The sequence below is a fragment of the Psammomys obesus genome, unplaced genomic scaffold (genome assembly GCF_907164565.1).
Source record: "Psammomys obesus unplaced genomic scaffold, mPsaObe1.curated_primary_1811, whole genome shotgun sequence".
Classification (NCBI taxonomy): domain Eukaryota; kingdom Metazoa; phylum Chordata; class Mammalia; order Rodentia; family Muridae; genus Psammomys; species Psammomys obesus.
In genome coordinates this window covers 54,827,164-54,848,764 of record NW_026585895.1, presented here as the reverse complement: position 1 = coordinate 54,848,764, position 21,601 = coordinate 54,827,164, and the positions used below count along the sequence as shown (strand labels likewise).

Genomic DNA, 21,601 nt, shown 5'->3' with positions numbered 1-21,601 from the left:
GCCCTGTCCGCACTGCTGCAGCCCCTGCCCCCACTGCTGCAGCCCCTCCCCCCACTGCTGCAGCCCTACTCTTTGGATTTCTAGGACCTGTGGGATCCAGCACCTGGAAAGGGCAGGTGGGAACTTGAACCTGCTGACTTCCTTCTACTTCTGCATCGTCACTTTCTCAACTGTGGGCTTCGGTGATGTAACACCCAAGATCTGGCCCTCCCAGCTCCTGGTGGTCATCCTGATATGTGTGACCCTTGTGGTACTCCCACTGCAGGTGAGTCCTCATGCTCAGCACAGGGATAGCCAGGAGGCATTCCCTGAGGAGTGACAAAATGACAGGAGGGATCCATGGGGGTTGTGAACACACTGAACACACTCTAGAAGGCCATACCTGGGAGAGCACTGAAGCCAGAGGAATTCCCAGTTCTCTGGTGAGTCATTGCAGAGGTTCTCCCTTGACTGGTGAACAGTGAGGTGGTGTTCTGCCCAAGAGCATCTACAGATCATAAGCTCTTCCTTCCAGAGGGTCTTTGGTGCCCAGGTGACCCCTTAAGAACCTATACAAAGACAGATTGTGGGGGTGAACTTGCCCCTCTTTCCCAACCACAGCCAAGCAACTTTTAGAGCCACAAGGGTCAAATTGAGATGTCATTTCCTCCTCTGTGCTCTGGCCTTGCAGCACTGAGCCCCAAGCCCCACAGGCACCCCCTACTTCTCCCTGGCTGGGAGCTGCCTGGCTCCCCAGTACCAGTCCCCTTGTCCAGAGTATGCTGCACTGAAAGCCAAAAGTGCTAATTGCATCCCTGTCACCCATCTGTATCCTTCCAGGCATTTCTCCCCCCACCTGTCAGCTTCTCTGTCCAGAAGCAAGTCCTGGAACATTCAACATTCTGCTTCTCAGCTTCTGGTCTGTGACCTCATTCCCAGCCTTGTTCAAAGGCCCTGTCCTTCTCCAGGCAGCTGAGGTTTTAATGAGGTCTAATCCACAGAACTTTCCCCCTTAACATTTTCCTTTCTAACCTAAAAGGACCATTCCCTCCCTCAAGTCTGTTCTCTTACAGGGTTTAAGGTTAGCTTCTCACACAGAGGGCCAAGCCCACTCAGAAGGGAGTGTGTATGGTAGGATGGGGGTGGGCCTGCCTCAGCCCCATGCACATCGCTCCATTTCTCCAACAGCACTTCCACTCCTGAGGCTCTGCATAGAATGCTCTGAAAGGTGTCTTCAACCCTTCCTTCTCTGGTTCAGGGCTTCTTGGATCCTTGCTATCCTGGCCAGGCCTTTCATAGCACCCACCTGTATCTCAGCCTTCAGGAGGTTCAAGACCAACTCCCCATGTGAGGACTGGGGCTGTAGTGTGTAGGTGTCTCCCAAGACTGCGGAAAGGTGGCCACACACCACGGACTTAGAAGCAGTCACAGTTATTGAGGCCACAGGTCCAGAATCAGAGCTCTAAAGTCATGGTGTTCGCCCTGCCTCAGCTTGTGGCCCTCAGCGTCTCTTGGCCTACAGACAAATCATTCTAAATTATCTGCCCTGCATATGGCCTTACCTTCTCTTCCTCCTACCCCCTTCTCCTTTCTTCTAGCTGCACTTGGCACCCTTGTCAGCTCCTCCAATACGAGCTTTGATGGTATGACACCCAAGATTTAGCTGTCAAAGCTCCTGGTAGTCATCCTGATCAAGCATTGGGTTCCTGACATAAACGCCACATCCTGATCTCTACAAAGGCCCCTTTTATTTTTCCAAATGAAGTCACATTCCAAATGAGGTTCCGGGAAGTCATATTTTTTGGGAGCACATTTCACTCGATATAGATCCTACCCTCACTGTGCTGCCCCACCCCCTCTGCAACGCCATCAGAACTCCCTCCTGGCTTCTCACCTCATAGCCCCACCAGCTAGTCAGTGACTTGTCCATGATACCCTGACCTATCAAAAGTTGAAGACAGTGTCAGGGAGGGGTCAATGGACAGGCAGCCCAATCCAGCCATCTTGAGTCTCAGCCTTTTCTATCAGGACAATCTCTCTCTCTGGATACCCCAGTCCCTTCCCCAAAGCCCTAGAATCACTTTGAAATGAAAGAGGAACAAAACTTTTTTTTTTTTTTGCCTTCTCAGAGGCTCTGAAGTGGAGCTCTGACTCTGAGGCTCACTCTCATTCATGGGGTCTAAGGGCCCAGTGTTTAAGATTAGGCAGCAGGTGTTCTGGAGCCCAGGTCAGAATGAAGCTGCAGTGGGGCACTGGGGATGCTCAGGACCCATTATTTGATAGTTTCCATGTTGTTGTAGCCTCCTGACCACATCCTCCACTGTTTGCCTATCTCTACATGACCTTGTGGCCCTTGTCCCACCTACAAGGACCTCACGGAAATTGGATTTAGGAGTCGCCATAATCCAAGATGACCTCAGGTCAACAAATTTCAGCCATAACTAACCCCCCCCCCTCCAAATCAGCTCCCATCTCAAGATTCTGAGCAGAGAGTGACTAGGAATCACTGTCAAGTATTCATTAGCTCTCTTACCCCTTTATCAGAATCCTGTAAAACAGGCACTATTCTTACACTTTTCAAGTAAGGAAACTGAGGCCTGAGAGTTGTTGGAAGCAAGCCCAGGTGTCCAGCAGCAATGTGCCATCCTGGATCACCTTCAGGGACCCCCTGTGTTCCCCAACTTTAAAGTCTTGATACTCCCTGGCCACGGGCTTCCTCATGAGGACCTGTGGAAGTGAGAAGATTACATCACTTCTGAGAGTGGACATAACAGTCAGGGCCTACTGCCATTCAGAAATGGGCTGAAGCCATGTGGGGTCCTGATTCCCAAGATGGAATAGGTAGTGGACCTCTGACCTCAGAGCCACATGCAGTATGAAGCCTTGGGCAGAGCCAGTGCTGCCTAGCTCACATGGCCCAGGCAGATGTGAACCTGGCAGTCCTCACCACAACTCTTCCCACCCATCCCATGGGGACCCCACTGTGGCTTCCAGGAACCTGGTCACTGCTGATAGAGAGCCAGACCTAATTTCAATGATAAATATTTCCTGATACTGTCAGGAAAGCTGACAGCAGGAGCCAAGACTCTCATGTCTGTCCAGATGTCCAGAGTAAGGCTCTGGCATCCACTGCTGTCCATGTGACTTCTGAGCCCACAAGCTGAATGTGACATGACCTGTGTCGTACACCAGTTTCTGACACTGCTTTATACAGATCATCTCCTGGTCTTGCTTTGGCCTCTGCTCAGGTCACCATCCCCATCACTCCTGCATCCTGCCAGCCAGGCAGGCCTGCTCTTACTTTCTGTCCTCAGCACCCATGCCATGCTACCCCACAGCCTGCCCCACCCTTGTTCCCCATCAGATGCCTATACCCATTCCTCCCTCCCTACAGTTCGAAGAGCTTGTCTACCTCTGGATGGAGCGGCAGAAGTCAGGGGGCAACTACAGCCGCCACCGAGCACAGACAGAGAAGCATGTGGTTCTGTGCGTGAGCTCCCTCAAGATTGACCTCCTCATGGATTTTCTGAATGAGTTCTATGCCCACCCCCGGCTCCAGGTAAGACTGTGGACACCCCTGGGGAGCCCGCAGATTTCTTCCAGGCTCCCAGAGCAGTCACCTACCCCCCAACTCCCAATCTGGTACAGGACTGCCATATGCTTGTGCAAGGCTCCTGAGCACTCTAGACCCTGGTTATCGTATCCTGTGTGTGGGTTGGGTTGGTGGGCCTGTGGTGGTCCCATAAGGCCTTGGGAGTGACACCACCCAGGAAACAATACAGGCTGGGGCCTGGAGCCTGCTCAGAGGCATTGACATACAGCTTTGCCAGCAGGACTACTATGTGGTCATCTTGTGTCCCTCTGAAATGGATGTCCAGGTGCGGAGGGTACTGCAGATTCCCCTGTGGTCCCAGCGGGTCATCTACCTCCAGGGCTCTGCCCTCAAGGATCAGGACCTCATGCGAGCCAAGTGAGTGCCAGCCAGGACAGTACAGCCACCCCCAGGTAGAGGTGGGGCCACAACAGGCATAGCTGCCTGAGGCAGGCAGGAGTTCCATGTGGAGATAGGAGGGGTGAAATGGTCAGAGTCTAGACCCAAGTGAGTGGGACCCTAGAGCCTAACTCCACACGTACATGCCAGTCACTGCTGGACAGCGTAATAAACACACCTGGCCAAGCTGTGGTCTCTGTTCAGCTGTGCGTCTTGCCTTTGGGCACTTTTCCCTCTCCTGCTCTGAGTCTGGGGATTTTCTCTGTTAGGTTTTAGGGAGCTTAAAATAGACTAGAGGTGGGAAAAACCAGCTGCTGAGAGTCAGTGATGAAGGCACGAGGGCTGAGGGTGGCTCTTGATTTAAAGACAAGTTGACAGAGTGACTTGAGGTGACAAGAGTGTGCTGTTAACATGTAACTAGAATGTGCTACCACACCATCTGGGATTCTTCCCCCAAAGCCTGTCATACCACATTTTTCTTCCAGAAGGTTCCTGTGGTCTTTGTTGTATGGTACAGGTGATGCAGGGCCAAGGGCAAGCAGGACAATGGCCCAGCTCCCTCATCCCCAGAACACCAGGCTGGAACTCCCATGGATGCAGCCTTTTGGGATCCTGCCCAATTCCCATGAGACTGTACGTGCTTGTGTCCAGCTCTGGGGTGGCAGGCAGGAGAGCAGAAGTGCCAGGCAGGCATGGAGGCATACACAGTTTGTGTGGGGCAGGCACCAATGTGAGGTGGTCTGAGGTTTCACTACCCTGCTTCTGGGGTAAAGGTTTCTCCGACTGACCCTCTGCGGAGAAGAGCTGTTTTGTGTATTTGGCCTGCTAGGAATCTGGAAGGAGCGAGACATGACCACCCAAGTCCAGGCTGTTGAGTGGTCAGGCAGAAGAGAGGACAGGTTCTATGTTCCAACACAGGGTTGATGGGAGCCCAGGAGATGGGCCCTAGATACTGGACAGTGCCCTAGGACCTAGGTCATCAGCTCCAGTAAGACAAGAGAACCCATTTTCTTACCCTAAGCCAATGTGTAGATGGATGTGGCAGAGATTGGCTCAGAGACCCCTCCCAGGGGTCTCCCAGCATGCCACACCACTGGCCAATGGTGATTCCAGGGCAGGCTTGGCTCATGAGCCTTGTTCAGTGTCTGAGCTTGGACTCTGCGGTGGTGTCCTGGAATCGTTACCTGCTCAGAATGTGCCGGGAGAATCTGGGGAGGCTGGGGCCCCTTGGGTACACAGCGGGATTTGATGCTAGGATCTGCTGGGCCAGGCTTAGCTGTCTTGTCCTTAGCTGTCAGGCCCCTGTCTTGTCAAGGATGGCCCCTGCTTGGCCATCCTTTCTCACCCTTCACATGCCAGGCCTCTCCAGACCTCGTGGGGAGGCCTTCTGGGTCCTTAGCCACACTCAGCAGCTGGTGTTCTGCAGGATGGACAATGGAGAGGCCTGCTTTATCCTCAGCAGCAGGAATGAGGTGGACCGCACAGCTGCGGTGAGTTCAGGCAGACCCCCCCCCGCCTGCCCTGCCTGCCTGCCTCAGCAGTAGGTCCTCCAACACCAACCACACTTCCTCCCAGGATCACCAGACCATCCTTCGAGCCTGGGCTGTGAAAGACTTTGCCCCCAACTGTCCCCTCTACGTCCAGATCCTCAAGCCCGAAAACAAGTTTCACGTCAAATTTGCTGGTGTGTTTGGGGCCCTGTGTCATCATGGGTATGCAGGCTGCAAGGGGGTGGAGGTGGGAGTAGAGTATGCCTCTCATAGGGTCAAGGGAGGTTCACCTGTGGGACAACATTCCCTCTAGATCTCTGCTTCAGGGGTAGCCTTGGCAGAGGATCTGGCCTTGACCTGGGGCCAAAGTCTGTGAGATCAGGAGCCAGAGGCGGTGTGGGAAACAGGAACACTGACCAAAACCTGTATGGACAGGGTCTGTGCTGGACATCTAGGGTCACCTGGGGGACAGGTAAGGGCCCACCTGGGTAGAGCTGAGGTGATCCCAGAAACGTAGCTGCTCCTTTGGGACTCAGTACAGCTCACAGAGATCCTGAACTATTGCTGAGCAGGAATTGGCTGTTCAGAACGGGCTTCCAGGGGATACCAAGCAAGAGTCTCTTCACACATTTAGAAAGATTTGGGTGCTGTGGGGAGGGACCGCAGACAGCAGGGAAGATGGGCCCTGACTCTGCAGTTCCCACAGACCATGTGGTGTGCGAGGAGGAGTGCAAGTACGCCATGCTGGCCCTGAACTGCATCTGCCCGGCCACCTCCACCCTCATCACCCTTCTGGTGCACACATCCCGTGGCCAGTGAGTGCCCTGTGCCAGACCGACTACCATGCCCTGGCCATTCCGATCAGCCCCACAAGGCAGGGCGGGCTCCATGGAGGAGGAGGGCATGTAGTGGGCAGAGGTCTGGCACAGGAAGGGGTCCAGGGAGACGCAGGGTGCATTTAACCAGTGGGTAGGAGGGGCAGCCCTGGCTGAGGGTGACAGCCTCCTTGCCCTTCTCTTCCGGTAGGGAAGGACAGGAATCACCAGAGCAGTGGCAGCGCATGTATGGGCGCTGCTCGGGCAACGAAGTATACCACATTCGCATGGGTGAAAGCAAATTCTTCCGGGAGTACGAAGGCAAGAGCTTCACCTACGCGGCCTTTCACGCACACAAGAAGTACGTGGCCCTTGGAGCTGAATATAGGGTTGCGCTTGTCATTCCCACCAGCACTGGGCTACTCATCCTCCCCACCCAGTGCCAGGCCAGCATGGGTGGGGCCCTAGGGCAGGAGATCACAGAGTCTCAACTCAGGACAGAGTAGCCTGGCCCTGCCTACCTGGTGAGGACGGCCAAGTCAGGACATCCCAGGACAAGGGTTCATGTAAGCACCTGCCACGTGGCCACCCCTCTCTGATGCTGCTAAGGCTGTCCTCCAGTACCAGACACCCAAAGCGAGGGCTTGTCCAAGAGCTCTGGGTAGGGTCCCTAGGAGGACAGCTCAAGCCACAGGGTGTAGGAGTGGCCCTGATGCTCCAGGCCATGTCTGCTCAGGTATGGTGTGTGCCTCATTGGGCTGAAGCGTGAGGAGAACAAGAGTATCTTGCTGAACCCGGGGCCACGGCACATCCTGGCCACCTCTGACACTTGCTTCTACATCAATATTACCAAGGAGGAGAACTCAGCCTTCATCTTCAAGCAGGAGGAAAAGCAGAAGAGGCGGGGTCTTGCAGGGCAGGCCCTTTACGAGGGGCCTTCCCGGCTCCCAGTGCATAGCATCATCGCCTCTATGGGTGAGCTGAAACAGCATGCAGGTGACAGATGGCTGGGTTCCCAGGGTGAGCTCCACACCCCACCTGCCCCTGGGCAGGAGACCCTGAGGCTCAGCTCTGTCTTGGACAGTGTGAGCCTCTCTGGGCATTGGGTTTGGGATCTAATTGGGGTACCCTCACCTATCAGTTTTGGTGAGCATCAGTTACCTGGGTAACTAAGGGCCTGTGGGGTATGTGGTAGATGAATTACTAACCAGAGGCCCCTGTAGTTCTATCACCCAGGGCATCCCTTGCATACATGAAGGCTCTGGCATCCATTGGATGTACATTGTCTGCGGTTAGCTTCAGTTTAGCTTCAGGGCTCTTCCCTGGAATGCTGTCTTCCCAGAACTGGTTCAAGTGGCTTTCTGAAGCTAAGGCTCAAAGGCAGCACCTGTGGTGTGTGTCATCCCCTGCCAGTCTTCTAGGGGACAGTGGAGAACAGGAACTGGTGGAACTGGTCCTTTGGCCTCTCAGGCCACAGACCCACGGGCTCTCCAGGCAATGACCTCTCATGTGGTGCTAGGCCCAAGCTGTGGCCCACAAGGCAAGTTGACACTGTATGCCCAGCCTAAGTGGTCTCTAGGGAACCATATGCTTTGATGCTATGGCACACATCCTCAGTGACATGTGATGTGTGCCAGCAGTTGTCAGACTGAAGTTCCCACTCCTCCAGTAGCAGCTTGCCTGGGTGGTCAGGCCTGGGGAAGAGCTGGGGTTGGGCTTCCTGCTGCCCAGCCCAGCCTCTACCCATTACCTGCTATTTGTTCACCCCCATGCCCTCTAGGGAGACAGAGTGACTCAGAAGCCCTCCTACCCCTCAGTTCTGGCCCAGAGCTGCATCCTTGAGCCAACCACACTTAGTAGCTTGGCAACCCCAACCTAGTAGGGCTGGACTGGAGTGGGAACAACAAAGACCAACAGGTGCAAAATGGCCTCGCTGCTCCTGTTGTTACTGTATGGCCACACTCCTGAGTCCTGTCCTTAGAGCAGAACAGCCAACTTCCCACGAGCCCCAGCGCCTTCCCCCAGGAGGTCAGCATCAGTCACAGCAACCAGTTTGGATGGGGGCCCGTGGGGTCTACTCAACATCACCACCTCTGGAGGGCAGGGGCTCCTTGTCCTGAGACTCAGGGACGTGCTGAAATTCCTGGGGCCACACAGCTGGCCCAGAGAGTGGGCTGGGAAGGGCTGCTGGTCAGGTTCCACCCCTCTGTCCAGGGACAGTGGCCATGGACCTGCAGAACACGGATTGCCGGCCCTCCCAGGGTGGCAGTGGTGGAGGCAGCGGCAAGCTGGCCCTGCCCACAGAGAATGGCTCTGGCAGTCGGCGCCCCAGCATTGCACCTGTTCTGGAGCTGGCAGACAGCTCAGCCCTGTTGCCCTGCGACCTCCTGAGTGACCAGTCAGAAGACGAGGTGACACCCTCAGACGACGAGGGGCTCTCTGTGATTGAGTGAGTGCTGAGTGGAGCTCAGCCTTCAGGGGAGGGAAAGGTCCCCAGTGCTGGGTATGCTCCATCTGTGGCAATCCCTGCCTTGCAAAGGGGGTTCTCAGGATGGGCCCCCAGTACACAGGGAGTCAAAGCAGAGGTCCTCTACCTCCCCCGCAAGCCTAGTCCTGGGAAGCTTTTGAGAGCATTCTGGTGTGCTAGGCTCTCAGACCCCACAGTGGCACACATAAGCAAGGTAGGGGTTACAGCAGTCCACACCTGCTCGACCTTGAGCTGTTTGCCCTTGGTTCCTCCACCAGCTGGTGTAGAGCCAGGTAGTCACCGCAGATATTCCTGAGCTCAGCAACTCTTGGTACTGTGGGTGTGGCCTACCTCATTTCAGGTGGGTGTTCTTGGGGCAGGGTCTGTAGAGGTCAAGCCCCTGTCCAGAACCAGAGACTACACACCTACCCAAAGTGGTCACTCTGGCAAGGGGACTGAGGCCAAGTCTTCCTGTCTGAGACCAACAGTGACCTTAGTAAGTCCTTAGTAAGTTCAGCTACCTTGACCTCAGTCAGGTCGTCTACCTGCTGGGAGCTGCTCTAAGGTTGAGGGGTCATTGGTGGGTCTCCCAGATCCTGCAAGCAGAAAGTACCACGGGGGTCCCTGTGGCTGTGTCCCTTAAGGCACATGGAAAGAGAGCTAAAGGTTTGTGACTGGTTACAGCATATGCATGGTGTGTATTGGTCACTGGAGGGTGTGGGGAGGGGGGAAAGGCAGCCTTCTGAGAGGCTAGTCTGGCCTACTGGAACCACTGGCCCCAGTACCTGTCTCATCACCTGGGTGCCATGGGCATCACTCAGGGGACCAGTGATTACAGCCCTGATAGTCTTGGCTTCCAGGCTCCAGAGAGTGAGGGGGAGAGGGAGGGAGGGAGGGAGCAAGGGAGGCAAGGAGGCAGAGAGGCTGGGAGGGAGAGAGGTAGGAAGGGAGGCAGGCAGAATATGAATGTGTAGATACATGTGTGGAGGTGGGTGGGTATTGCTTGTGTATGCATGTGTGTTTTGTACATGTGCATGTGTGCAAGTGTGTGTGTGTTTGTGTGCACTCACGTACATGTGTCTGTTCCTGTGTTTTCTTCTATGTGAATGTGTGTAAATGTCTGCACTGAGTATATTGTGTGTGGAGTTTTTCTCCAGAGATACAAGGCTACCCCTCCCCCCCACCGCCATCTAAGTAGCTGAGGGTTGACTGTTAGGGGACTTCTTCGTGGGCAGCAACACTCCCAGCCCTTGTTGGGTCCTGTAGAGGGGAGCAGCAACAAATAGTTCCTCTGTGCCCCATCTCAACCTCAGCAACTCTGGGGCCTTGGTGAGCCCCAGCCCTAGCCTGGGAAGCAGGGCCAGGTCCCTGAGAGTTTATCTCATGTAGCTGCCCCAGGCAGATGTAGGGAATAAGAGTTGGGAGGTGGTGAGCCATCTCTGCTAGTACTGGGTAAAGGGCAGGTTTGAAGTGGCCAGGCCACTATGCCATGATGCCATGCTGTGGTCCCTGTCTTCATCCAGGTATGTGAAGGGCTACCCCCCCAACTCACCCTACATTGGCAGCTCCCCAACCTTGTGCCACCTTCTGCCTGTGAAAGCCCCCTTCTGCTGCCTGCGACTGGACAAGGTAGGGCCGAGTCCCCACAGCTACACCTGCACTCTGCTCTGGTCATTTACCATCCCACTTTGGTGTTCAGGTCATGCTGCAAAATGGTGCAGGAGCAGACCACTCCCTGCCTGACTCCACCTGAGAGGTTAGGACCATCGTGTCCCTCACCTTTAAACGCCTTGTGTGTTTCCAGCTAGGGAGGACTATCCCCTCACATAACCCATTGCCAGAATCGGGCAGAACCAGGGGCTGCTCTCAGGAGCAACCCAAGGCTCCAAGGGCCTTTGTCATTCTTTCAGGCAGTACATGCCTGTCATTCCCTCTCTCTGCCTTCCTTGGAATCCCTTGTTGACCTTTGAAGAGCTTGGACTCTGTGGTTGGTGGGATATGCATACACACACACACACACACACACACACACACTCCTGTGCAAGCATGACTTGGCCCTCTGTATTTCTGTAGCTAAATGCTTTACTGGCTGGGCTTCCACCAAGCTTTGTGGGGTGCTGACTTTCAGTGGTTGCCAGCAGGTTAGGCCCTGGTGGCTGGTGGCCCCATATCTCCCCAGGGTTCCCATGTGCTACCCGTTGCACGTCCTCTGTTGTTGGCCCACCAGCTTCTCCCACAGCCAGAGTGGTGCCCAGCCTGGGTTCCTCCACATCCCCAGGGCTGCAAACACAACAGCTATGAGGATGCCAAGGCCTACGGGTTCAAGAACAAGCTGATTATCGTCTCTGCTGAGACAGCCGGCAATGGGCTCTACAACTTCATTGTGCCTCTGCGAGCCTACTACCGGTCCCGCCGGGAGCTCAACCCCATCGTGCTGCTGCTTGACAACAAGTGAGGCAGAGTGCAGTCCTCACAGTGCCTCCCTTCTGTGTGTGCGTGGCGGGAGTGGGGCATCTCTGGCTAGTCCCCTGTTGTCTTCTGCAGCCATGCCTCCCTTGCCTTGCAGGCCTTAGCATCTTCCCCTTCTAGTTTTCCTCCCAGGTAGCAGGACCACCAGGATTCCCAAAACCACAGCCCCTTTCAAAACAAGGACTCACGAAGCCTGGCGGCCAGAGCCCAAGGCCAAATCTTGGCTGTATAACCTCAACAAGTCCAGGGCCTCAGTTTCCTGAATTGAATAAGTGGTAGATCCTTTGGCCTTGAACCCTCTCAGTCCCATGTTTTTGGGGCCCCAAGAGTGTGGGGGAGGAAATGCCATAGAACAGGTGGCACCTCCAGGCCCTGCTGTCCCCACAGGCCTGACCACCACTTCCTGGAGGCCATCTGTTGCTTCCCCATGGTCTACTACATGGAGGGCTCCGTGGACAAGTAAGATGAGAACAGCCATTGCCGGGGTGCCTGTTGTCTCTCTGCCATCTTCCCCTAGAGCTCCTCAAATGAGTAGTCAGCCCCAAGCTAGGGGAAAGAGGGGGACTGGGAGGGGATTGGGGGCAATCCTGTGGCCCAACTCCTTGCCCTGTGTAGCCTGGATAGCCTGCTGCAGTGTGGCATCATCTATGCTGACAATCTGGTGGTGGTGGACAAGGAGAGCACCATGAGTGCTGAAGAGGACTACATGGCAGACGCCAAGACCATTGTCAATGTGCAGACCATGTTCCGGTGAGTCCCTGACCCGTGGGAGTGGCCTCATGTGAGGTCTCCACAGAAGTGGTTATGAAGCCACTGTGAAAATCCAACCACAGGACCTACTAGAGTTCACAACCCTGACCATTGAACCCACAAAAGACCCCACAGCTATGACCATAGGACCCATCAGTGCTCACAGACCACCACAGGATCCACAAGACTACACCTCAATGGCTATGGGACCCACCATAGACCCCACAGACCTGACCAACCCCCGTAGCTGTAACACAAGGCCACTCAGTCATGACCACAGGACCAACCATAGACCCCACAGCCCTGGGGGACCCATCTGGGATACACGTAACCCTGACCACAGTCTGGGGAAGTGCTTAGGCCCTCAGCCCTGAGTGGAGGACAACTCTCCCAATCATCCTTCCTCCAGGCTTTTCCCCAGTCTCAGTATTACCACGGAGCTCACACACCCTTCCAACATGCGGTTCATGCAGTTCCGTGCCAAGGACAGCTACTCTCTGGCTCTTTCCAAACTGGAGAAGGTAAGTGTGCCTTTCCTGGTGGGCCATCCTTCACCAAGGAGCCTAAAGAGGGCAGAAGAGAAGGGAGGGAGCAGGGCTGTGGGAGCATGGGCTTCTGTCCTGCAGGAGCTAAGGAGATGGGCTCGGCTGATGCAGAGTTCTCCTTGTGGTGTTACTGCCCTGAGCACCTGCGGGTCCATAGTATCCTCTCTGGGATCAGCCAGGAACTTTTAACAGTTACTTACAGCCCACCAAGCACCGTTTGCCACCTCTGTCATGGACACTAAGGATCAGAGGGTGGGCAAAACCTGAGCAGGTGGAGCAGCTGTGGCAGAGCTGTTCCTAACTCTTGCACTTCTGATGTTGGAATTCCATGGGAGGTGTATCCGCTGGGCCAGATGTGGAACTTAGGGACACAAGGAGTTAGGAAGGTTTTAGAGACACTAAGGCCCAGGAACCCAGGAATATGGGGAACTTCAGGAATATGGGGAGAGGTCACTGTGTTGCTCTGATGTATGGTAGCTGTGGCCCTACCTGCTAGCCACACAAGGGATGGCCAGGCACTGGGGGAAGGGCAGTGGAGGCCAGGTGTGGATGAGGCAGTCACAGCTGCCAACGCTTGCTGTTCTATGGGAGTCCCAAGTTCAGCCTGGGCCAGCATGCTTGTGGAGAGCTGCCGGAGACAAGCCCAGGAGTTGTCGGGCCAAGCCTGATTCTAGATATGAGGCAGAACAGACAGACAAACTCCGGGGTTTCTTGCTGCACATGAGCTCAGCTCTGTTCTGAAGCTAGGTCTCAGTGGAAGTGGCCCATAGGAGCCTGGGATCTGGCTGAGCCAGAGAAGCAGGAAGAGGCCAGGTAGGCAGAGCCCTTGCCATCCAGCATGGCTCCTGCCGTCCAGCCTACTCACTACTCTGGACTTCACCCTGCTCCACATCTGGGTCCATACTAGGAAGGGTCAAGGTGTGCCTAACAGCCAGAGGTACTAGGATTATGGGAGACCACTGCCCTAGGTCTCACAAGGGTCCTCACAGTATGACCAAGTGTAGACGAGGCTGGTGTCAAGGCACAGAGTCACAGTGGAGCCTGTGTCCCTACACACAGTCATGCCCAGGGCCAACCCTGTTCCTCAGGGACTACAGGACAACCTGGAAATGGACAAGGCAGCATACACAGCCAGTAACTGCTCACAGAGCTGGGCCCTCTAAGGCAGATGTCAGCAGTAGAGGGTGGGGCTCTCATTCCTTCCTGTAGCATGGACCTGGTGGCACCTCTCTGCATCCTGGACTTGTCAACTGTTGTTCATCTCAGGCAGTGTGGCTTTGTGACAATAGAGGTGACAAGGACAAGCTGAGAAAGTCAGGACACCATGATATGTGACTCCATGGATGGTGGGGCTAGCATTCATACTGGATGATGACCTGGGCCCTGGGCAGACAAAATAAGGAAGGAGATGATGAGGCAGGCTGCTGGCGCTGTGGCTGCGTGGAGATGGTAAGCCCGTGCGTCACTGAGGACCACCCTCTGTAGGACCACCCATGTCAAAGAACAAAGTGTACTCCTTGTCTGAAATATAAGAAACTAACATCTGAAGCCCTTCCTTTCCTCCTAGTCTCTTAGCCCCCAGGTGGTCATTTCCTATCTAGTGCTGTTCTTACAACACAGCTTGAGTTCCTACAGTGGTTCACCTTCACATGCCACAGTGAGAGGGCAGTGACTGCAACATGGCACAACCATGTCTCGTAGCTCAGACACACTTGGTTCTTCATGGGCCAGGAAAGGCCACACATCCTAGTTCCACTGTTTCACTCACTGACCCAGCATTTCCAATGCACTTGCCTGCGCCTGCTACTGGAGTGCAGGAATGGACAAAATGAGACACTTCTGCCACCTTGACCTGTGTGTTTCCTTCTGGAAGACATGGCTGGTAGAGGGTTCACTAGTGGAGAGGCTGCCTACTGCTACTGCTGACAGCCTCTAGAGCTGTTTGCGTTTCCGTGAAGCAAATTCCTTATGCTGTGGGAAGTGTCCTCAGATGCCAGGCACAGGGACTTGGAAGATAGGGCCACGTTAACAAACTTGAAATAGAAAGTGGTCCTCCATGCCCACGTTGGTCCCACGTAAACAGAAGGGTACAAGAGAGGCAGGACATCAGAGATGGAAGCAGCTCCACTGCTGGCTTTGAAAATGAAGAAGAGGACACAGGCCAAGGGCTCTGGGCATCCCGGGAGCTGGTTAAGGTGGGAAGATGGTCCTGCAGAGCCTCCACAGGGCACAAGGTCCACCTGGCCCTGTCTTCAGCCCCTGAGAGCCCACACTAGACTTTCGAATTCAGAGCCTTGAAATGGAGTTCTGAGCCACTAAACCCGTGGCAATGTGTCCCCCAAAAAACCCTCATCATATGCAGTCTCTGGAACTTTGTGGACACGGAAGAGGGCAGTGAGCAGCAGCCCCTCCTGCTGACATACTCCAGAATGTGACATTCTGACATCACAGAATGTGGTTCAAGGTCATGCTGGGTGTGTGCCTCAGTGTGTGAGGGCCTTGCTCCCACATGCAGGATGTTATCTTGCAGGTCCTGGGTCCTACTTTCTTCCCAGAGCCCCAGACTCTCCCTAGGCTCTGGCCTTGACAGTGTCTGGGGGATGCAGGTGGACATTCAAGCCTGCTGGCCAGAAGTCTGTTGGTATGCACACAGATGCATATCCATGTACACATACCATACACATACTACACATGTGCACACAGATAAATACCATGCGCTCATGCACACAAAATGCATGCATGCACTTACCACATACACAGGCACACATGCATACATATGCCACACATACACATATCCTATGTACACATCTTTGATGGCCACCCACAGTCCTGTGTGCCATCTGAGGACCCCTTTCTTTTAGCAAGAACGGGAGAATGGCTCCAACCTGGCCTTCATGTTCCGCCTGCCATTTGCTGCTGGCCGAGTGTTTAGTATCAGCATGTTGGATACACTGCTCTACCAGGTCAGCTGGGATGTGGAGGGAGGTGGGCAGGGTCCCATGATCCCAGACCAGAGCCCGCAATCACTCTCTTGCTGATATCTGCTCCCACTGCTCTGAACGGTCCTCCCAAGGTCCCCTGAGACTTGTTCCTGCTGGAACAGCAGGTCTCAATGTCCTCAAGGTTACCCCGGTACCACTCTGGGGGTTTTGGGTCCCGTCCTTTTTGGACCTCATGTGCTGGGATGGCAGGCAGGTGGCTTCTGCGTGTGCTGAGGCTGGAGCATCTGCCTCACGTGGCCCTGCTGCCCCACAGTCCTTCGTGAAGGACTACATGATCACCATCACCAGGCTGCTGTTGGGCCTTGACACTACCCCAGGCTCTGGCTACCTCTGTGCTGTAAGTATAGGCAAGGTGCACAGTGCCACCTGACACAGGCGTGGCACCCGTGGGTCACTGCAGTTCTGGGGCTCTGGGTACTGCCATAGCCTCTTCCCAGCTCAGGGCTTCCCGCTCGTTGCAGATGAAGGTAACTGAGGATGACCTGTGGATCCGCACTTATGGCCGACTCTTCCAGAAGCTCTGCTCCTCCAGTGCTGAGATCCCCATCGGAATCTACAGGACTGAGTGCCACGTCTTCTCTGCTGAGGTGCACTCCCATTGCTCTGCAGTTTCCGCCCTTGCAGCCCAGCTCTGGCAGCCGTGTATGATGGATGTTTGCCAGGCTGCTTCCAGGCAGGCTCCAGTGTCTAAAACCTTTGCCTCCAGTGAGGGCAGCTGCTACTCTGGGAGGAGCGGTGACCTTGGGGACTGGGTGGGGCATCGGGGAAGATCTGGTGCGGCCAGTCCACCTGTTGTGGGCAGCATGCCCCCTGCCCCCGCCCTGCATGTTCCGTGTGCCTGCTGAAAAGCTAAGGAACACTGGGTAGGGGCAGACACGCCCACAGGCCCCACACAGCCCTTGGTTTCCTTTACAGCCCCACGACCTCAGAGCCCAGGTGAGCACCCCGAGCCCTGTGTGGAGTTTCCACTTCACCTTTGCTTCTCGAAGTTCCTCCCTACCTGGATCAGGACCCTGGGAAACAGGCGGGAAATTTAGATGTGTTGGCCACTGGGCAGTTCAGGGTGGGAGGCTTTCAGCAGTCACCATCCTCCTATACAGTGGGGAAACCAAGGCAGGGGGTTCACCCACATCACCTGTACCTCTCACCCCAGCCCAGCTGCAAGCACCATCAGGAGATCACACTGTAGCCTCCAGAATGGCAGGTACCCCATGGCCTGACCCCCACACCCTCATTATCCCTCCCAGTCTCTGCAAAGAACTACCTGATGGGGTCCTCACATTGTCCCCAGCACCTCACATGCCCCCTTAGTCATGCACAGCCTACCACACTTCCCTCTGTTTACACTGACTCCCAAGGACAGGGACTACTGCCCCACCTGCATATGAGGAGGCTGGTATAGACAGGGGCCCCTGTGCTAGGGCAAAGCCAGGAGATGCTGGGCTAGAGGCACCAGCCAGACCCTACTAGACATGACGGCCTGGAGAGACTAAGGATGCACCCTCAGCCCTAGGGAACTGGGGACAGGCTGGCTCCACCCTGGATCATATTTGAGCGGGGTCCAAGAGGCCAGGCAGACTTGGGTACAGGTGGGAAGGTAGTCTTCTGGCCTGGAGAAGGCTGGAGTTCACAATATGGGTCCAGGGCCCATCTCCTCTCCTGGCACCTAAAGCCACAGGGGTCCCCAGCCATAGCCCTCCTGCCTGCCCAGTCCCAGATCTCAGTGAACATGGAGGACTGCGAGGATACTCGGGATGCCAAGGGACCCTGGGGCACACGGGCTGCATCTGGCAGTGGCAGCACCCATGGCCGCCATGGGGCCAGTGTTGACCCAGCGGAGCACCCACTACTGCGCCGCAAGAGCCTGCAGTGGGCCCGCAAGCTGAGTCGCAAGAGCAGCAAGCAGGCGGGGAAGGCACCTGCGGCCACGGAGTGGATCACCCAGCAGCGGCTCAGCCTGTCCCGGCGCTCGGAACGCCAGGAGCTCTCGGAGCTGGTCAAGAACCGAATGAAGCACCTGGGGCTGCCCACCACTGGCTATGGTAAGGGCAGGCCACAGGGCAGGGCAGGCTGGACAGTAGCAGAGCAGCTGATGGGCATCCCACACCAGCAGGAATGGCCCTGGCTCACGGTGGGCCTGCTCGGCAGAGGGCAGAGGAGGGCTGCACCCACCTAGTGTGGAGAAGGTGCAGAGTGACCCGCAAACTATCTCACTTCTACCACTCTTGGAGCCTCAATTTCTCCACCATAAAGTAAGGGACTGGACTTAGAGAAGACAGAGTGGAGAGCCAAGCCAGCTCTTCAAGCCTTCAATAGAGAGCCAAATCCAGTCTTCCCTTTTCATGAAAGACATGAAAGGCAAGGAGTTGGCAGGGCCACCGCCCACCCCTGGCCTGGCCAGGGATGGGGTGGGGCAGTTGTCAGGGACAAGAATGACCTGCACCTTTCTCTCTCCAGCCCATGTTCTTCCCTAGGAGTCAGCAGGTTTCTGTGGCTTCAGAGTCAGCCCTAGGGGAGCATCTGTGTGAGATTTTTGTAACCCCCTTCTCTCTGTGCCATTTTTTGGGTGATATCTGTATAACTTTGATCAGGCCTTCCTGCTGATGAGGTCAAAGGGCACCCAAGATCTCTGTTCTGGCCTGTGCCTCTCCCCACTTCTTCAGCACCTCCACACTAGCCATTGCCAAGGCCCACCCTGCATTCTGATGTCATCATCACCCAAGTAGGAGGTGCTGCATATGTTGGAAGTTCACATTGGGCATTCTGGGCATATTTACAAGGTAGTGCTAGACTTGACTAAGAGGAAGGCCCAGGGACAGCTGAGAGCAAGATTTTGAGAACATGACCACGCAGAGCCTTCCCCGGCCATGAGTACACTGTGGAGAGTGTCCCCTCAGTTCTGCCTGGATAGCCTGCTGCTTCAGGGAGCTAACCACCAAGGCTAAGGGGACTTCAGCATTCATGAGCCATTGCTAGTGCTAGCAGATGCAAAGTCTAGCCCACATGACCACACTCAGAAATGACACCCAGAAGTGTCACCTGCCCTGGGTACCCCTAAGCCTCTGCAACCCCCACCCCTACCTGCCAGAGCTTGGCAGATAAGAGCCAGATTCCCTTTGGCAATTGACTTGCTTCTGAGGTGGCTAGTGCTGGCCACTGTTATCCCAGTGTGGACAGTGTCTGCGTGTAGCTGGCCACTGCCCTGCACCCATTCTGCTGTGCCAGTGTGCCCACCCCGCCAATGCTTGCTGACCTATCTCTCTCTCTGTTTCTGTCTGTGCCTCTCCTATGTGTTCCATAGAGGACGTAGCAAATTTAACAGCCAGTGATGTGATGAATCGGGTAAACCTGGGATATTTGCAAGGTAATTCTGCTCCAGTGAATACTGGCCACCACACGGGATGTGCCAACCCTTTGCCACCTTGGCTGGGCCAGGCAGTGACCAGGAGAGAAGAGAGGGCTTTGTGTGTCCACAGTGGGTTCTCAGACCTTCCTTCTTGCTTTGTTCTAGCTGAGGGCCATGGAAGCCCAGATGATGGTGCCCAACTTGGCCCCAGGCTTAACCCAAAATACTTGACCCAGTTCTGTTGTTAGGATGTGCTATGGCATTCAGCTTTGCCCTGTCTATACAGCAGGCTGTCTCAGCAACAACTGGACTTTCTAGCTAATCCTACGAGATACCCAAAGTCCCTGTGTGTCTTAGTGGGCCTCCTGCCAGGCATGAGAATGGAAATTAAGGTTGGCATTCTGTGCCAAGGCATAGGCAGGCCTGCATTGCACAAGACAGGGATACTTGGGGCTTCAAGAGATGGCTCTACTCTACTGGGCACCTCCTCCAAGGAGCTACTTCCCACTGAGGCCTGTCAGCACCCAGAGCAGGGCCGAAGCCACTGTCTTTGGTGCCCCACCTCCATCCAGGTTGCCTGGGAGCTTTAGGGGTATCTGGGCCCAAGTAGATATCACGTTAGCTGCGAATAAGGATTTGCAAGGATGGCTGTGGGCAGCCACAGAAGTGAAGTGTTGGCATCTCCTGGGCTTGTGGTTTTCCTCATCCTGTCCCTCCATAACAGCATTCATGGAAGCTGGGCCCTCTGCTGGCACTTGGGGTTCTGATCTGCTGGTGACTTCCACAAACCAAGCATACCCTGCACCTAGCTACATCTGCTTCCTGTGTAGCTCCTAGGCAAAGTGGGCAGGCGAGGGCTTGGGCAGCTCCCAAAGGGTCACAAAATGCTCTTGGGTGTTCATTGAGCATCTCTGGGGAAAATGTGCTGCATCTTGGCAGCAGGGTCTCACAGTACCCTACATGCAGCAGGGAGTGGTGTCAGGATGTCAGGTCAGAATGCCACACCCTGCTCAGAAAGGGGCACACTCAGGGTGGGGTTGGACCCAGGTGCTCAGTGTGCATAGAAAGCAGGATGAAAGAGCACAGCCCTGAAGTTACTCTGGTTCTGAGATGACCAAGCTCTAACTACATGGGAAAACTACATGGTAATGTAGATGCCCAGGCCTGGGTCTAGGGGGTACTTGGCTGGGGAAGAAGAAAGGGGGCAAGAGGAAGCAGGGCCACTGCAGAGGTCTGAGCTGTTGGGAGTTGCCATTCTAGAAGTACATTCAAGCAAGGCCTCATCCCTGCCCTGCAGCCCACCTTTACCAAACCTGGGCATGCTGAAGCCACCTCAGGGTAATTGGCTTGCCCTCCCCAGCCAGGCAGTTGGAGTCAGTGCCACAAGACTGACCACAGCCCCACCCTGGTACTCCAGCTGGGAACTGGCATGGGCCCCTCAGCTCAACACCACAGAAACACAAAGCCAAGTCAAGTTCTGCCTTCTCGTGGGTTTTGCTAGTCTCAGACATTCCAAGATCTGCTCCTGGTTGGAGGAGAGTGGGAACCCATGGTCCAGCCCTAAGGAGGAAGGATCTAGCAGTTTCCTCTCACAGTTAGGGCTTCTGGCCCCACCTGTGGGATGTCTGTATGGTGGCCCTGACAGACACAGATCAGCGGCTGTGCTCTGAAGTGTTGTGAGCATACCTGAGTACCCCTGCTTCTGCACAGACCCTGCTGTCCCTGCACTGCCCACCCCAGCACTGCATGAGGGACTTTGTCCCAGAGTCACACACCTCCCACTTGGCTCCCAGCATGAGCCATACAATGGGGGATCTTGACTGTAGGATTGGAGGAAAAAGCAGGAATTGATGCTCATGGGACAGAAGAACATCCCATTGTGGAGGGCAGGCCACCTACCCTGTAGAAGTAGACAGGTGTTGTCTTCACCTGGACTACCCACTGGTCCTGAGGCCCAGCCCGTGCCCCCACTTCGCAGAAGCATTTTGTGCCATATTCCTGCATCCTGAGCTACAGCTCTGAGAGCTGAGGCATGCCCTGCCCTGGCTCAGTTGGCTCCCGGGGAGATTCTTCAGTTTCACAGAGGGGTCAGCTTCTTTCTTAGAGCTATGTCCAGCATGACCAAAGGATAGAGAGAATTGGGAGGGGCCACGCAGAGGATGCCCTGTCTCAGGTCACCTTCATTTTTTATATCCTTTGAGTCCAGAAGTACCTTTAAATATGAAGTGGGTAAACTGAGGCAAGAAAGCTCAGGGCCACTGCCAGCACTGTATGTGGTAATGGTGCCCTGCTGGTCAAGCACACACATTAATGAGCTAATTGGCAGTGTGTCTCCAGAACCGCCCACATTCCTATAGATCATATCCATGGTAACTCTGGGCTCTCTCCCTGGAGGAGCAGCAGCATAGCCATAAGCAGGAGGAAATGACCCTGTTCTCTAATCAGTGAGTCCAAAGTATAGGGAGTAGAGGTAGTCTTTCTAGTCCCCAGGGGTGGTAGCACCTGCAGAGCACTTCAGGGAGGCCTGGGCCGATGTAGTTGTGGGGCAGATGGTGTGTGTGTTATACAGCTGTGCATGTGGGTATTATAGGTATATGGATGTGTCATATGTGCAAGTGACCAGTAGTGTTTATGGGTGCACACAGGTATATGTGTTGGTGCATAGAGGGCTATGCACAGGTGTGTTTAAGTATACACCGTTATATATGCAGGTGAAGGCATGCATGGTTCTGCACAAGTATACTCAG

At 55.0% G+C, this 21,601-nt stretch overlaps 1 protein-coding gene across 6 annotated transcripts in view; it reads left to right on the top strand.

The window, feature by feature from the left end:
• Positions 1-21,601, top strand: part of Kcnt1 (potassium sodium-activated channel subfamily T member 1) — a 56,197-nt gene that overhangs the window by 30,730 nt on the left and 3,866 nt on the right. For 2 of the 6 annotated variants that reach the window (XM_055600232.1, XM_055600228.1), the window contains exons 10-29: positions 85-265; positions 3,374-3,538; positions 3,813-3,949; positions 5,397-5,460; positions 5,546-5,654; positions 6,167-6,275; positions 6,487-6,636; positions 7,012-7,250; positions 8,496-8,724; positions 10,266-10,371; positions 11,021-11,193; positions 11,599-11,670; positions 11,827-11,961; positions 12,371-12,482; positions 15,368-15,469; positions 15,762-15,845; positions 15,970-16,095; positions 16,424-16,444; positions 17,220-17,550; positions 18,810-18,872. In XM_055600232.1, coding sequence (XP_055456207.1) covers positions 85-265; positions 3,374-3,538; positions 3,813-3,949; positions 5,397-5,460; positions 5,546-5,654; positions 6,167-6,275; positions 6,487-6,636; positions 7,012-7,250; positions 8,496-8,724; positions 10,266-10,371; positions 11,021-11,193; positions 11,599-11,670; positions 11,827-11,961; positions 12,371-12,482; positions 15,368-15,469; positions 15,762-15,845; positions 15,970-16,095; positions 16,424-16,444; positions 17,220-17,550; positions 18,810-18,872 — 2,708 coding nt within the window. Of the gene's footprint in view, positions 1-84; positions 266-3,373; positions 3,539-3,812; positions 3,950-5,396; positions 5,461-5,545; positions 5,655-6,166; positions 6,276-6,486; positions 6,637-7,011; positions 7,251-8,489; positions 8,725-10,265; positions 10,372-11,020; positions 11,194-11,598; positions 11,671-11,826; positions 11,962-12,370; positions 12,483-15,367; positions 15,470-15,761; positions 15,846-15,969; positions 16,096-16,423; positions 16,445-17,219; positions 17,551-18,809; positions 18,873-21,601 lie in introns of all 6 variants that reach the window. The other 4 variants (XM_055600229.1, XM_055600227.1, XM_055600233.1 and 1 more) reach the window with 2 other exon arrangements.